This window comes from Astatotilapia calliptera, chromosome 9 (genome assembly GCF_900246225.1).
Source record: "Astatotilapia calliptera chromosome 9, fAstCal1.2, whole genome shotgun sequence".
In the NCBI taxonomy this organism is placed as follows: domain Eukaryota; kingdom Metazoa; phylum Chordata; class Actinopteri; order Cichliformes; family Cichlidae; genus Astatotilapia; species Astatotilapia calliptera.
This window is the reverse complement of record NC_039310.1, coordinates 31056443-31069770: the sequence shown is the minus strand read 5'-3', so window position 1 is coordinate 31069770 and position 13328 is coordinate 31056443. Positions and strand designations below refer to the sequence as shown.

At 42.4% G+C, this 13328-nt stretch overlaps 1 protein-coding gene across 12 annotated transcripts in view; it reads left to right on the top strand.

Annotated features, from left to right (window-relative positions):
* The window catches only part of LOC113029555 (receptor-type tyrosine-protein phosphatase mu-like), a 210631-nt gene that overhangs the window by 166986 nt on the left and 30317 nt on the right, over positions 1–13328 (top strand). For 7 of the 12 annotated variants that reach the window (XM_026180460.1, XM_026180456.1, XM_026180458.1 and 4 more), the window contains 2 exons: positions 110–118; positions 13232–13319. In XM_026180460.1, coding sequence (XP_026036245.1) covers positions 110–118; positions 13232–13319 — 97 coding nt within the window. The remainder of the gene's footprint in view (positions 1–109; positions 119–13231; positions 13320–13328) is intronic. The other 5 variants (XM_026180461.1, XM_026180459.1, XM_026180462.1 and 2 more) reach the window with 1 other exon arrangement.

Genomic DNA, 13328 nt, shown 5'->3' with positions numbered 1-13328 from the left:
TCAGTTCACGTGAGCTCATGACTGAATCCCAGCTGTCCAGCTGAGCGCCCCACTCATGACTGTTATCTCCCTCCATGCTTCTCCTTTACTAATTAATGTGATCGGACAGCTTAACGAGGTAAGACGTCTTCTTGGTTTTCAGATTCTTACTGTCCTGTGTTCTTGTCGACTAGATTAGAGACAATATGGCAGTAACGCACACACATTAGCACAGTAGCTCACCCCTGTCAGTCTCTGTGGTAACCATCCTTGTAAACCACGAGTGGAAACCTGCTATGCTTCTCTGATCGTCTGCTTTAGTACAAAAAGATGTAGTTTCACACAGTTTTTTATCTTTACTGGCTTCATTTATATCCTCAGAGATTAAACGATTAAACAAGAGAAATTCAATGTCAAGCTAAAGAGATGTAGGTTTTAGCTAAAGCTTATATAACACAGACCCTGATCCAAAACAGAGAGATCATTGCATAAGAAAAATTAATCAAATTCTTTAAGCTATGATTGAAACACAGGAAGTTTAACCCCCTGACAAAGACCCTTCACACTGGTCCTAACCTAAACTCCAACTTCCTTTACATTTGGATTTATTATCCATATTTGAACAAATTCTGAACGTCAAGTGGGAATTGACCATTATAAGCTTTGTATGTCATTTGAATTAGGTTATAATCTACTAAATGTTTGAGTTTCAGCATATTTAGTTGAATCAGGAATGGATTTGTGACTCAGGTCTGTTTGTTACCATTCATATGGCTTTTTCTTTTTTTGTAATAAAACCATTGAGTTGATGTTTGTCGGGTGTTTCCCACCTCTGCATAAAACAATAAGTGAATAATGTTAAAGGCATGGAGATTGTTGCCAAAGTCTTTGACTTTGTACAAAATAAATAGATTTAGACTTTTCAGCTTTGGCAAAATGCAAACCGTACATAAATTATCTAAATAACTCCCAAGAATTTAGTTTCATGTCAGTTTTGAATCCATTGTCATTTTTCTGTGGTTATTTTAGCAAGCAGTTTCCAAATATTATTCATTTTGTTTTTCCAACATGAACAGAGCAGATCAACCATTTCCTGTTTCCAGAAGCAGCTTGAAAATTCCCACAACAAAAAAGTCATCAGCAAATAAACAACACTTAGAAATGTAAACCATAGATATATCATGTAAACAACATTGATCCAAAAATATTCCTGATATGCATGACTGCGCATTCGTCAACCTGCATGCAGCCTGTTTCAGTTTCTCCTACTTTTTCTCTATTTTTTATTTTACTTAGTATTAGTGTTATTTTGTTTTAATAGCTTTCTCTCAAACATGTGGGTCGAGCAAGTCTTTGTTCTCCTTGTTGTGGAACTGTTAGTTTCATTGAGGAATGGGATTGCAGCAGCTACACCACACGCTTTGATTACTCCAGAGATCAGCTGATCGCTCTGATGCCTGCCGGCTTGTTGGCCAGACCCATGGACGTACCAACTGTAATGGAGGTGGTCAGAGGAGGCCTTAGCAGAACTACAGGGCTGTTTTGAGATGACCGATGAGGAGACACTCTTTGAGCCTCACTGACTACATAACTTTTTGCACCTACTCCATTATTCCAGCTCAGACTGAGAAGGATCCAGGTGTTGCTGAAGGACAAGATCAGAGAGGCTAAGGACAATTACATGACGAAGCTGGAGTGGAAACTTCACCAGAACAGAATGAGCGAGGTGTGGAATGGCATGAAGACCATCACTGGATTCTGGACCAGCTCCGACCCATAGTCAGACCACATCAGGATCTCCTTCATTTTGCCTACCGGCCCCGCCTTTGAGCTGAGGACGGCATCATCTACCTGCTCAATCGTGTCTACGCCCATCTGGACTAGCCGGCGAGCGCTGTGAGGGTCATGTTTTTTTAACTTTTCCAGTACTTTCAGCACCATCAGGCCGACCATCCTGGGAGATGACAGCGATGCAGGTGGATGCTTCTCTGGTGTCCTGGATTGTTGAATACCTGACAAGAAGACCACAATATGTGCATCTTCCACATTGCGTGTCTGACAAGGTGATCAGCAACACAGTGGCACCACAAGGGACCGTCCTCTTTCGGACAATGCTCAGGAGTTTCTACGAGTCTATTGTGGCCAGTGCCGTCCTCCATGCTGTTGCATGCTGAGGGAGCAGGTTGAGGGTCGGGGATGCACAGACTGAAGTGGATGTTGTCCAAGATAAGGACAATGCTGCCATTGTCCTTATCTTCCTTATCTGCCACCCACTCCATGATGTGCTGGCCAGTCACAGGAGCTACCTCAGTGAGAGATTAGGATTACCCATAATCAGTGTTGGGACTAACGCGTTATTAAGTAACGCGTTACAGTAACTATGTTATTATTGTGGTAACGAGCACGGTAACTAGTTATTATGCCAAAACCGGGAACGCGTTACTCGTTACTGGGATTTAGATAGGCTCGTTATTCGTTACTTCGTGTGGTGGCTAACGCGGAGCTTCCACTGATTCAATAACATTAGCAAGTGGTGGAGGCCAGCAGATGGATGAAGGAAAAGGGAGGCAAGAGGAGAGACCCGAGGCGGCCGCTGGTCCGAGAGTGTCAGGTGAACTGAACTTCAGGTAAGAAGTTATAACCTGCAGTCTATCTGGGTCAGATATAAACCAAGTTTAGGTGGAGTTTATTTTCGTTGTGCTGACTTTTTCGTACTGCGTGCTAGCTAGCATGACGGAGTTTCTATACAGCTGGGTGGGTGCTATGTTACTGATGTTGAACTTTATTTTGTTCATAAGGTTAATTATTAGAGTTGCCAACCGTCCCGTAAAAAACAGAATCATCTCGTATTCAGAGAAAATATTACGCGTTTCGTATTGAGGTGAAAAGGAACAGTTTGTCCCGGACTTCAGCTACAATGAAAAAGACACAAAGCTGGAGTTATTCTGTCTCTTTACGCTGCACAGCTGCCTCTTCTTCTCTCATTCTCTCCCCCTCCCTCTCCTGTTTCTACTTCAATCATGAAACTGATCAATGATCAGCTGATCGGCTCTCTTGTTTGTTTATCGCCCACTTTGCGCCAGAAAGAAGAAACCAGCGGATGTCGCACTAAACAACAGCAGCACGTTTAAGCTTGATCAGCTGTTGTTAGAATTTATTTAATATTAATTTCTAGTATCAGCTGATGTTTGCTGGAGCCACAGCTGTAAAGCTGCTGGTCATGATGTCGGTTTGGATATGTGGTGAGAGGGAAACATGAAGATGAAACCAGGAGATGTCCTTACTGAACCATCAGAGCTGAACAGGTGATGGAGAAACAGGTTTACCTTTTAGGTGACATGGATGAGTTGAAGTTATGAACTGTTTCTGAGAGACAAATAACACCAGGATCCTTTTCTAAGTAGCTGACAGCTGGTGACTGTGCAGGGGCGGGTCTAGCAAAGTGTTGCCAGGGGTCCATGTAGGGAATTAAAAGGGAAAGGGGGGCACAAGGAAATACTTTCTTATTCTCGTTTAAAATGTCTCACTTTTTTAAAAAAAAATATCTGAGTCTTGCAACAAACAATTGATAGATTGATGCATATATACCATCAGAACAGTGAACATCACTGTCACAACAGTGTTTGTTTTCATTCAAAGACTTTATGATTTTTCCTATAATGGTGGGCTGGTCTCTAGTCAAAATGCCCAGGACGATTTTTTTGTCCCAGTCCAGCCCTGTATGCAGCTCATCTGCAGTCTACATCTTCCTATTCAGAAGGCAGAATTTCCGAGTTCTGAGTACAATCGAAAGCACCACGACTGCAGTTTTTGTGTTGGATGTAAAAAGCAGGCTAGGATAGAATCAGGCGTGGGATTTCTCTCGTGGAAGTGTGCACATTATCTTTTCCTTTCTATTGGTAGGTGGCACAGTGCACTTGTGGCAAGTAAGCAAGCTAGAAGACTGGCAATCTTGCTGGGTATCCAGTTACGGAAGCAGCACATTAACAAGAGAATTCTGAGTAAAACCAAAGTTACTTTCCCTAGTAACTAGTTACTCCGAAAGTAACGAGTAACTTGAAGTAACTGAGTTACTTTTGATAGAAGTAACTAGTAATGTAACTAAGTTACTAATTTAAACTAACTTACCCAACACTCCCCATAATGCACCAATGAACAACACAGGAAATGATTCTTTCCTGTGGATATCTCTGTACAACTCCTCCACCTAATGCACAGTATACAGTGTAACAGTTGCACCCTTTTGCACACACTCAGTAAAATAACGAATGACAACGTTTTACAGAGTAAAATGTCAATCACATTTATTTAATCCCACTAATAATCTTGATATTTATAGTTGAGCTATTTGTATACATTAGAGCTATTTATTATAATTCAATTGAATTCAATTCAGTTTTATTTATATTGCGTCAAATAACACAGCAGTCACCTCAAGGTGCTCTATATTGTACAGTAGATCCTACAATAATAAATACAGAGAAAAACCCAACAATCATATGACCCCCTATGAGCAGCACTTTGGCCACAGTGGGAAGGAAAAACTCCCTTTTAACAGGAAGAAACCTCCGGCAGAACCAGGCTCAGGGAGGGGCGGGGCCATCTGCTGTGATTGGTTGGGGTGAGAGGAGGAAAACAGGATAAAGACATGCTGTGGAAGAGAGACAGAGGCCCTTTCTCAATTCTCAAGTACGCGAGCACGGACTCGCGATTTGTACAATTGGAACACCAGCGTACTTGATGATGTCACAGGTCCGGAGTTTTTACTGCCGTCCCCTCTTAATTTAACTGCGAGTAATATGTTATGAAGCTTTAATCACAGCCAAACCGGTTTACTCAGGAACAAATAAAACACTGAAATAAACCAAACATTAACATTTAGAAGTGATCTAAGTGACTTATATATCATGTTTAACCTCAGTAGTGAAATCTCTATTAATAAAAATAGTGTACATGTACATACGTGTACATACCTTAATAAAAACAAGTAGGTGAGATGTTAGAACGCTTTTATTTTTATTTTAGTGGACACTCAATACAATAGACAGCTACTGGGGTTTGTTTAACCTGAGTAGCGAAAAGACCGCGGGGGGGTTGAAAACGATGTGCCGGGAGTCCGCTGTTCTCGCCGGCTCTAATAATCCTCGACCTCGCTATCTGCTATGGAGCACTTAGAAGACGCCTCCAAAAACATCGGAGCGCGTTTGGAAATATATGATATCTTGATAAATCGAGCAGATATTTGAAGTTTACACAGCTACATTCTCGCTTGAAAATAACTTAAACGTTTATTTTGTGACCCAGAAAGAGTAATATTTAAAAGTTTTCAGGACCGCTCGTCCGCCATTGTTTGAGTTTTGGACGAAATGCATTCTGGGATATTTAGCTGTACCAAGTCCACACAAGTCACCACCGATGCATGCTCGATAAAACGGGCAGAGCGAGAACACATTCGGGACTTTTTCGCGTTCTCGGCTTGATGCGTACTTCGAATTGGAACAGTACTTGGTCTCCGACTGATGACGTATCACGAGTACACGAGAACGCAAGTACGCACAAGTACGCACATTGAGACAGGCCCAGAGATTAATAACAAGTATGATTCAATGCAGAGAGGTCTATTAACACATAGTGAGTGAAGAAGAAACACCCAGTGCATCATGGGAATCCTCCGGCAGCCTACACCTATTGCAGCATAACTAAGGGAGGATTCAGGGTCACCTGATCCAGCCCTAACTATATGCTTTTGTCACGTCTGCGGGGCAGACCGAGTGGAGACAGTGAGGAGGACCCAGGAGCAGACACAGGCCAGAAGGCAGAACTGAACTTTAAACAAAAGGCGAGCCTTTATTGTGGCTGATAGAAAGGCATAACAAAACAGCAGGGACGGTGGCTACCTAAACTAAAACCTAAACTGGAGAAACTAAGAACAGCGAACACTATGACAATGACGACTGAGACGACTATAAACAAGACTCAGTGCTGGGACATGAAAGAACTATGAAACGTATACTAGAACAAGGAACATGAGTCTTGCACAGAGTCTTGAACCCTGACATGACCTCAGGGGAGAAACACAGATGACGCAACACTGACAAAGAGAAACATGGGGGTTAAATACACTGACGGATAACGAGTGCAATGAGACACAGCATTAGAACACAGCTGGGAGGAAATGACGAGACAGGGGAAGCAAAACTGAAAACACTGACATAACACAGGGACCTTCAAAGTAAAACAGGAAACAATTCACAAAGACGCAGACTTGACACTAACAGCACTAAATACGAGGGCACAAGACACAAACCTAAACCAGAATAAACTGGTACATAGAATTATAATAATCAAAACAGGAACTTAATTCATAACACAGAAGAATACCAAAACATAAGAAACTGAAACTGCTGGGTCAAAATAACCCAGAACCGTGACAGCTTTAGCAAAAAGGAAAGTTTGAAGCCTAATCTTGAAAGTAGAGATAGTGTCTGTCTCCTGAATCCAAACTGGAAGCTGGTTCCACAGAAGAGGGGCCTGAAAACTGAAGGCTCTGCCTCCCATTCTACTTTTAAATACTCTAGGAACAACAAGTAGGCCTGCAGAGCGAGAGCGAAGTGCTCTAATAGGGTGATATGGTACTACAAGGTCATTAAGATAAGATGGGGCCTGATTATTTAAGACCTTGTATGTGAGGAGCAGGATTTTGAATTCTGGATTTAACAGGAAGCCAATGAATGGAAGCCAAAACAGGAGAAATATGCTCTCTCTTTCTAGTCCCTGTCAGGACTCTTGCTGCAGCATTTTGGATTAGCTGAAGGCTTTTCAGTGAGTTTTTAGGACTTCCTGAAAACTCCCTGACATTAAATACTACATCCTTTAGTATTTAATGTATTTTTATTGTAGTACACTGTAGTATTTAAAGTAGTATTTACTGTAGTACTCTGTAGGTGAGTTTGTAATGATACCAATTTGTCATGGATCGCTGTGTGGCAGGCAGGATGAGGACCCAAAAATGCAAAACTCACAGACTCAGAGGATGAACTCAAAATGCAGCTTTAATGCTGGAGAGGCAGATCGCAGGAAATACAAAACTAAACTGGGAACAACAAACTAAGCACTCGCAGAGAGACACAGGGAGATCCACACAGCATGAGGGAGAACGCGACACGGAACTGAGGGAGACGCAGACATAAATACACAGAGGGTTAACGAGGGAAGTGGGAGCACATGGGGAACACAGGTGACACTGGTAATCATAACGAGACAGGGCGGGGTGAACATAACATGACGTATATAGGCGCGGGAGTCACAAAGTAAAACAGGAAGTACACGGGGGTTCAGACAGGAGGGGAGAGAGAGAGCACAGGAAGAACATGGACATAACGGGCAGGGGAAACATGGAATAAACACAAAGAGAGACGAGGGCTCATAAATACACAGAGGGGCACACAGGGGGTAAGAGTCACGAAGGGAAAACACTTAGGGAACAACACACCAGGACAACTCAGGAAACATGGCCTAAATAAGGAACGAAATACAAACATACAAGAAACTAAGAATACTGGGCCCACATGGCCCAGGACCATGACACAATTTGTGTCTCCTTAGAAGTGATGACCTCTGACCTCAGTGACAGCAGGAGGATAGTGGTGATTAAAGAAGACAGCTAGCATTAGCATCAGTGTCTGAAAAAAGCCCTGTTACACACACAGCTATCAGCATTCATTAGTTCCTTCCTTTCATTCTTTTCTATTTTTTTTCCTTCTTTTGTTCCACGCTGCCAGTCGTGTGTGTGTGTGTGTGTGTGTGTGTGTGTGTGTGTGTGTGTCTGTCTCTGTGTGTGAGAGAGACATTGTTCACCTCTGTTTGATGGATGTCTGAAGCTGTTAGACTGTTGTCTCATACACATGTGTCTACAGGCATTTTAATGAAGCACTGACGAACCTACAGTGGATAAGCGTGGATGGATCGAATGATTTCACCAAGTGTTGGTGTTCCTCTCTGTGGTAGATAAATACATGTAGCATATTTGCAGCGCTGGAGGCCAGGATTACTGAATTGGAGACTCTGCTTCGCGCCCTTCATTCCACCGTAGCTAGCCAGGCCCCTGTAGCTGGTGCAGCCGAAGATAGCGTAGGCCCCGCTAGCTGTTCCCCGGCAGACCCCAAGCAGCTGGGGAAAGAGGGCGGCTGGGTGACGGTGAGGAGGAAGCATAGTCCTAAACAGAAGCTCCAGTTACACCACCAACCTGTTCATGTGTCTAACCGTTTTTCCCCACTCGGCGACACACCCGCCGGGGGTCAAACTCTGGTAATTGGTGATTCTGTTCTTAGACATGTGAAGCTAGAGACACCGGCAACCATAGTCAATTGTCTTCCAGGGGCCATAGCAGGTGACATTGAAGGAAATTTAAAACTGCTGGCTAAGGGTAAACGTAAATTCAGTAAGATCATAATTCATGTCGGCAGTAATAACACCCGGTTGCGCCAATCGGAGGTCACTAAAATCAATATTGAATCGGTGTGCAACTTTGCCAAAACAATGTGGGACTCTGTAGTTTTCTCTGGTCCCCTCTCCAATCAGACCAGGAGTGACATGTTTAGCCGCATGTTCTCCTTAAATTGCTGGCTGTCTGAGTGGTGTCCCAGAAACGATGTGGGCTTCATAGATAATTGGCAAACCTTCTGGAGGAAACCTGGTCTTGTTAGGAGAGACGGCATCCATCCCACTTTGGATGGAGCAGCTCTCATTTCTAGAAATATGGACAAATTTATTAAACCCCCCAAAATATGACTATCCAGAGTTGGGACCAGGAAGCAGAGTTGCAGTCTTACACGCCTCTCTGCAGCTTCTCTCCTCCTGCTACCCCCCCAAAAACCCATCTCCATAGAGACTGTGTCAGCTTCCAAACAGACAAAAAACAAACTAAAAACCAGCAACAAACAACGTAAACATAAACAATTACAAAGAAAGAACAATACAGTATCCACATCTGCACTAAATAATGGACTAAAACTATTAAACATTAAGTTTTCTCTTCTAAGCCCCTGTTAGCCAATGATTTAATATGAGATCAAGATCCTGATTTAGGCTGCGTCCACATTGGTATGTTTGAAAACACAGATTTTTCTATGCGTTTGCACCTTTCCTCCACATGTAAACGGTGTTTTCAATCACTGAAAACTGAGATTTTTGAAAACTCAGTTTTTGCGTTTACGTGTGGACGAGGAAAACAGAGATTTAGTCACACAACGTCAAAGGTGTGCGCCTTTTTGACGTGACGCTGTGCGCCACGTTACTGCTTACATGAGATTATGTCTACAATGGCAGATAGAAACAAAATACTGTTGCTGTTAATCTGACTATCTGCAGTTTTAACACACTTACAGTTACCGTCCCTCCGTTTACACAGACAGGCGTCTGAGTGAACCTCGGACGGGGCTTCTATATCCAACACAGACCCTCTCACAACCCAAATCCAAACATTTTTACTTTTTTACAAATTTACTTTTTTTAAAAATTAATTTATGTGTGCTGTATGCATTTTGTTCATTCCTGAGTTGTGAGTCTACACCAACCAAAATACTGTCTTTGTTATTAACATTTGAAATGTTGAAGGCACTTGAATAGTAACAAAATTATCTGCCTTTCCAGGACAGCACAAACTTTTCAGAAGTCCTGAAGGTTTAGTGAGGGTACAAAACCCTGTTTAGTCTTTCCCTCCCGGCTTCTAGACTTCTGATTGGCCAACATTTTGTTTTTAGTGTTTACATGTGGACGGAGATATTTTCTCAAAACTGCACGTGTGGACGGGATTTAAAAAAAAAACGAAAACGGAAAATCTCAGTTTTCAAAAATAGCTGTGTACGTGTGGACGTAGCCTTACTCTGCCTTACAGAAACCTGGTTGCAGTTGGTTATGTCAGTTTAAATGAATCAACACCCACGAGTCATTCTAACTATAAGAATCTTTAAAGCACAGGCCGAGGCGGCGGTGTGGCGCCAATCACTATAGACCCATAGTGTTTTATTTCATTTGAAAGTGTGATGCTTAGCCTCGTCCACTCTAACTGACTCAAAACTAAATTTGATTTGTTGTTAACCTGCACCTTACTCAGAGTTTGTCTGATTTTATCACGGACCAGGGTCTTTGACTAGGGCTGGGTTTAAAAGATCAATTTCCAGATTCAAATGGATTTTAGTTTGAATAATCTGATATCTATTAATTAAATTCTGAATTGATTTTTTAATATAAATGTATTTTGCCAGAAACATCAGGCTGGATGACTGTAATTCATTATTATCAGGAAGTCCTAAAAACTCCCTGAAAAGCCTTGAGTTAATCCAAAATGCTTAAATGGAAGGATTGAGTAATTTGTCAGAAAAGAACCCTAAATTTGATCAAATTTGCCATTTTCATTCTGGAACGAGACGTTGATCTTTTTAAGACTGAGACATAAGATCAGCAAGACATGGGTGGGCGGGGCAGCACCCTTCCACCTCACCAAAATGTCTCACCTCACCGGGAGGGAACCAAAAGACAGCACCCAGCGTTTTGCCCCAGTAATACACTTATCATCCTCACCCACTGTACCAAAGAGAGCAAGTAGGGGGTTAGGAGCCAGTTTCCTCATTCAGAGTATAGAAAACCTCTTCCCAGACATCAGACCCACACCTGTTACAGCGGGGGTCTGAGCCAGGATTCAGCCTAGCTACTTTGGATTTAGATCTTTGGGATCCTTCGTGTGTGCATACTGATGATCCAAGTCTTTTATTTTATCGGCCAATTCTTGCTTTTCTATTACGTTTTTCCTGAGATATTCTGTCCCCAGAGGTTGTGGGGATGTTTGGGTCTAGAAAAAGTTTAATATGGTTATTTATAAATTATATAAAGGTATTATGTGATAGCAGTGTGGGGTTTAAACTCCTGCCTGATGCAGGGAAGTCGGGCATAGACAGGGCCAAACTTAAGGGGACATGATCTAACTATTTTCATGGTATTCACAGGCACACGCAATACTAGTCAAACAATTATCTCAGAAAAAATAGTCTATCCTAGAAGAGGTGTGAGGCAGATTAAAGAAAAAGAAACGCTCCCTATCAGTCAGATGGCGCCAAATATCTCTAACCCCATATGTAGAGAAGGAAGAGTGAACGTGCGACGCTGATTTACTCAGAGAGGTCGGTTTTAACGACAAAATAGGGTCCAACCAGCAAGTCAAGTCTCCGCCAATTATCAAAGAGTAGAAAACAACAGAAAAACCCAACAAACTGACTGTAGATATGAGACAATGTAAAACCACTTGAAAGACCAACGAGGTCATGAAGTGGGCAGAAACAAGGTGAAGGAATGCGATGGAAAAAACCCCACAGTAGATCAACTCAACAGTCAGGAGAAGGTGAAACAAACAAGTGTATGGTCTAAGGCAGGGGTGTCCAAACTTTTTGCAAAGAGGGCCAAATTTTATAAAGTGAAGATGCCTGGGGGCCAATGGTTCCTTTTGACTTTTTTTTTTCATAACAAAGTTACATGAAAATATAATGAAGAACACTTTTAATAGTCACAATTACCTTTATTTATAAAATAGAAATGTACCTAAATAAAAGACACTCAGTCAAGCATTTACAACTCTAAAGACACAATTCATTTATATCTGGAGAGTCAGACAACTTTGAACAAACTGTATAGAATACCCTAAATTTCCATGAGTTTGCATTATCTTTGCCTAATGAACATTTAAACAGGAGTTATAAGTAATGAAAAGTGTTCTGTTATCAATAAAGTGATAATATCTATAATCCAGTTTTGAGATCCTTCCCAGAGGCCTTAACGCCCACTCACATCCTGGGCCATCTGACCTCAGGAAATCACGTGATAGGGTGGGGCCAGGTTTCACAATGAGCTCACCCAAAACCCTGGCTGGTTGTGACCCACACCCGTTTTCACACCTTGGCTGATGTGATTAGGCAGAGGATCATTAGGGGGTCCTTTTGTCCCTCTTGGTGGGTTATTCCCACAAAGCTTAAATCTGGGACTCTCCACCATTTGATCCTAGAACTGAAGAAGCTTCTCGGACGAGAGGTGAAACATCTTCAAGCAACTTAAAGAAGTCCAGACGCTTTTCTTTGCAAGCTCCTTAGACTACGATGACCTGGATGACTGAGAACCTTCACAGACAAACAAGTGTATGACTGCTGAAGATTCTGCTGTCAGTTTAGGATAGAGACACACACAAAAAGACTCACACACAGCTGCAGAGCAAAATGTTCCTCAGAGGAAACACAAAGAAACAAAAGACACACATTTATACAAACACCTGGAGCGTCTGCAGACTGTCCAAAATGCTGCAGCAAGGCTTCTGACGAAAACATCGAAATACTCACATATAACACCGCTGCTTATACAGTAACACTTGCTCCCTGTCGAATTCAGAGTCCACTTTAAGATTCTGGTTCTGACATTTAAGGCTCTTCAAGAACAAGCACCATCATACATCATTGAACTCTTACAGCCCTATGCCCCTAGTAGGTCTCTGAGGTCTTGTGGTCAGGGCCTACTTGTTATTCAGTATACGAGACTGAAAACTAGGGGTGATTGAGCTTTTGCTACTGTGGCCGCCAGACTGTGGAATTCTCTTCCTCAGAACTTAAGATCTGCTGATTCGCTGATTACTTTTAAAAAACAGCTAAAAACACATCTTTTTAAAATTGCATTTTGTTAACTTTTGACTGTACTTTGTCTTTTTAATCTGTGCCTATACCTTGTAAAGCACTTTGTGATTTTTTATCTAGAAATGTGCTATATAAATAAAATTTTACTTACTTACTTACTTACTTACACAAACCCGTGATGCAGACGCAGAAAGAGACGTCAAATCACAAAGAGCAGCCCAACAAACACGAGAACTCACAACGACATGCAGGAATATACAAAATCACAGCAAAGACACACAAAAACAGTGAGAGCCAAGCGTGCATGTGCAGTGACACAACAGAGAAGCTGGAGCTTCTTGGTGGTGTGAAGCATCGGTGCACGCACACAGGTGAAGTCGTGTCTTTGTGTGGAAACGCAGCGACCAGAGCGTGTTTGGAGCCTGGGGCGTCTCTCTGAGCTGCCTGCTCCTAATTGGACCTAATCATCTGCTCAGAGCGTAAAACTGGCGTCTGTGTGGTTCAGGCACAGAAATCAAACACGTCCTCTGAATTATTCATCACTCGCTGCCTTCAAACTAACCCCCCTCTCTGTGTCTTTTCAGAGTTTCTTTGAGGGACAGTCCGCTCCCTGGGATTCGGCCAAGAAGGACGAGAACCGCATGAAGAATCGCTACGGCAACATCATTGCTTGTACGTACC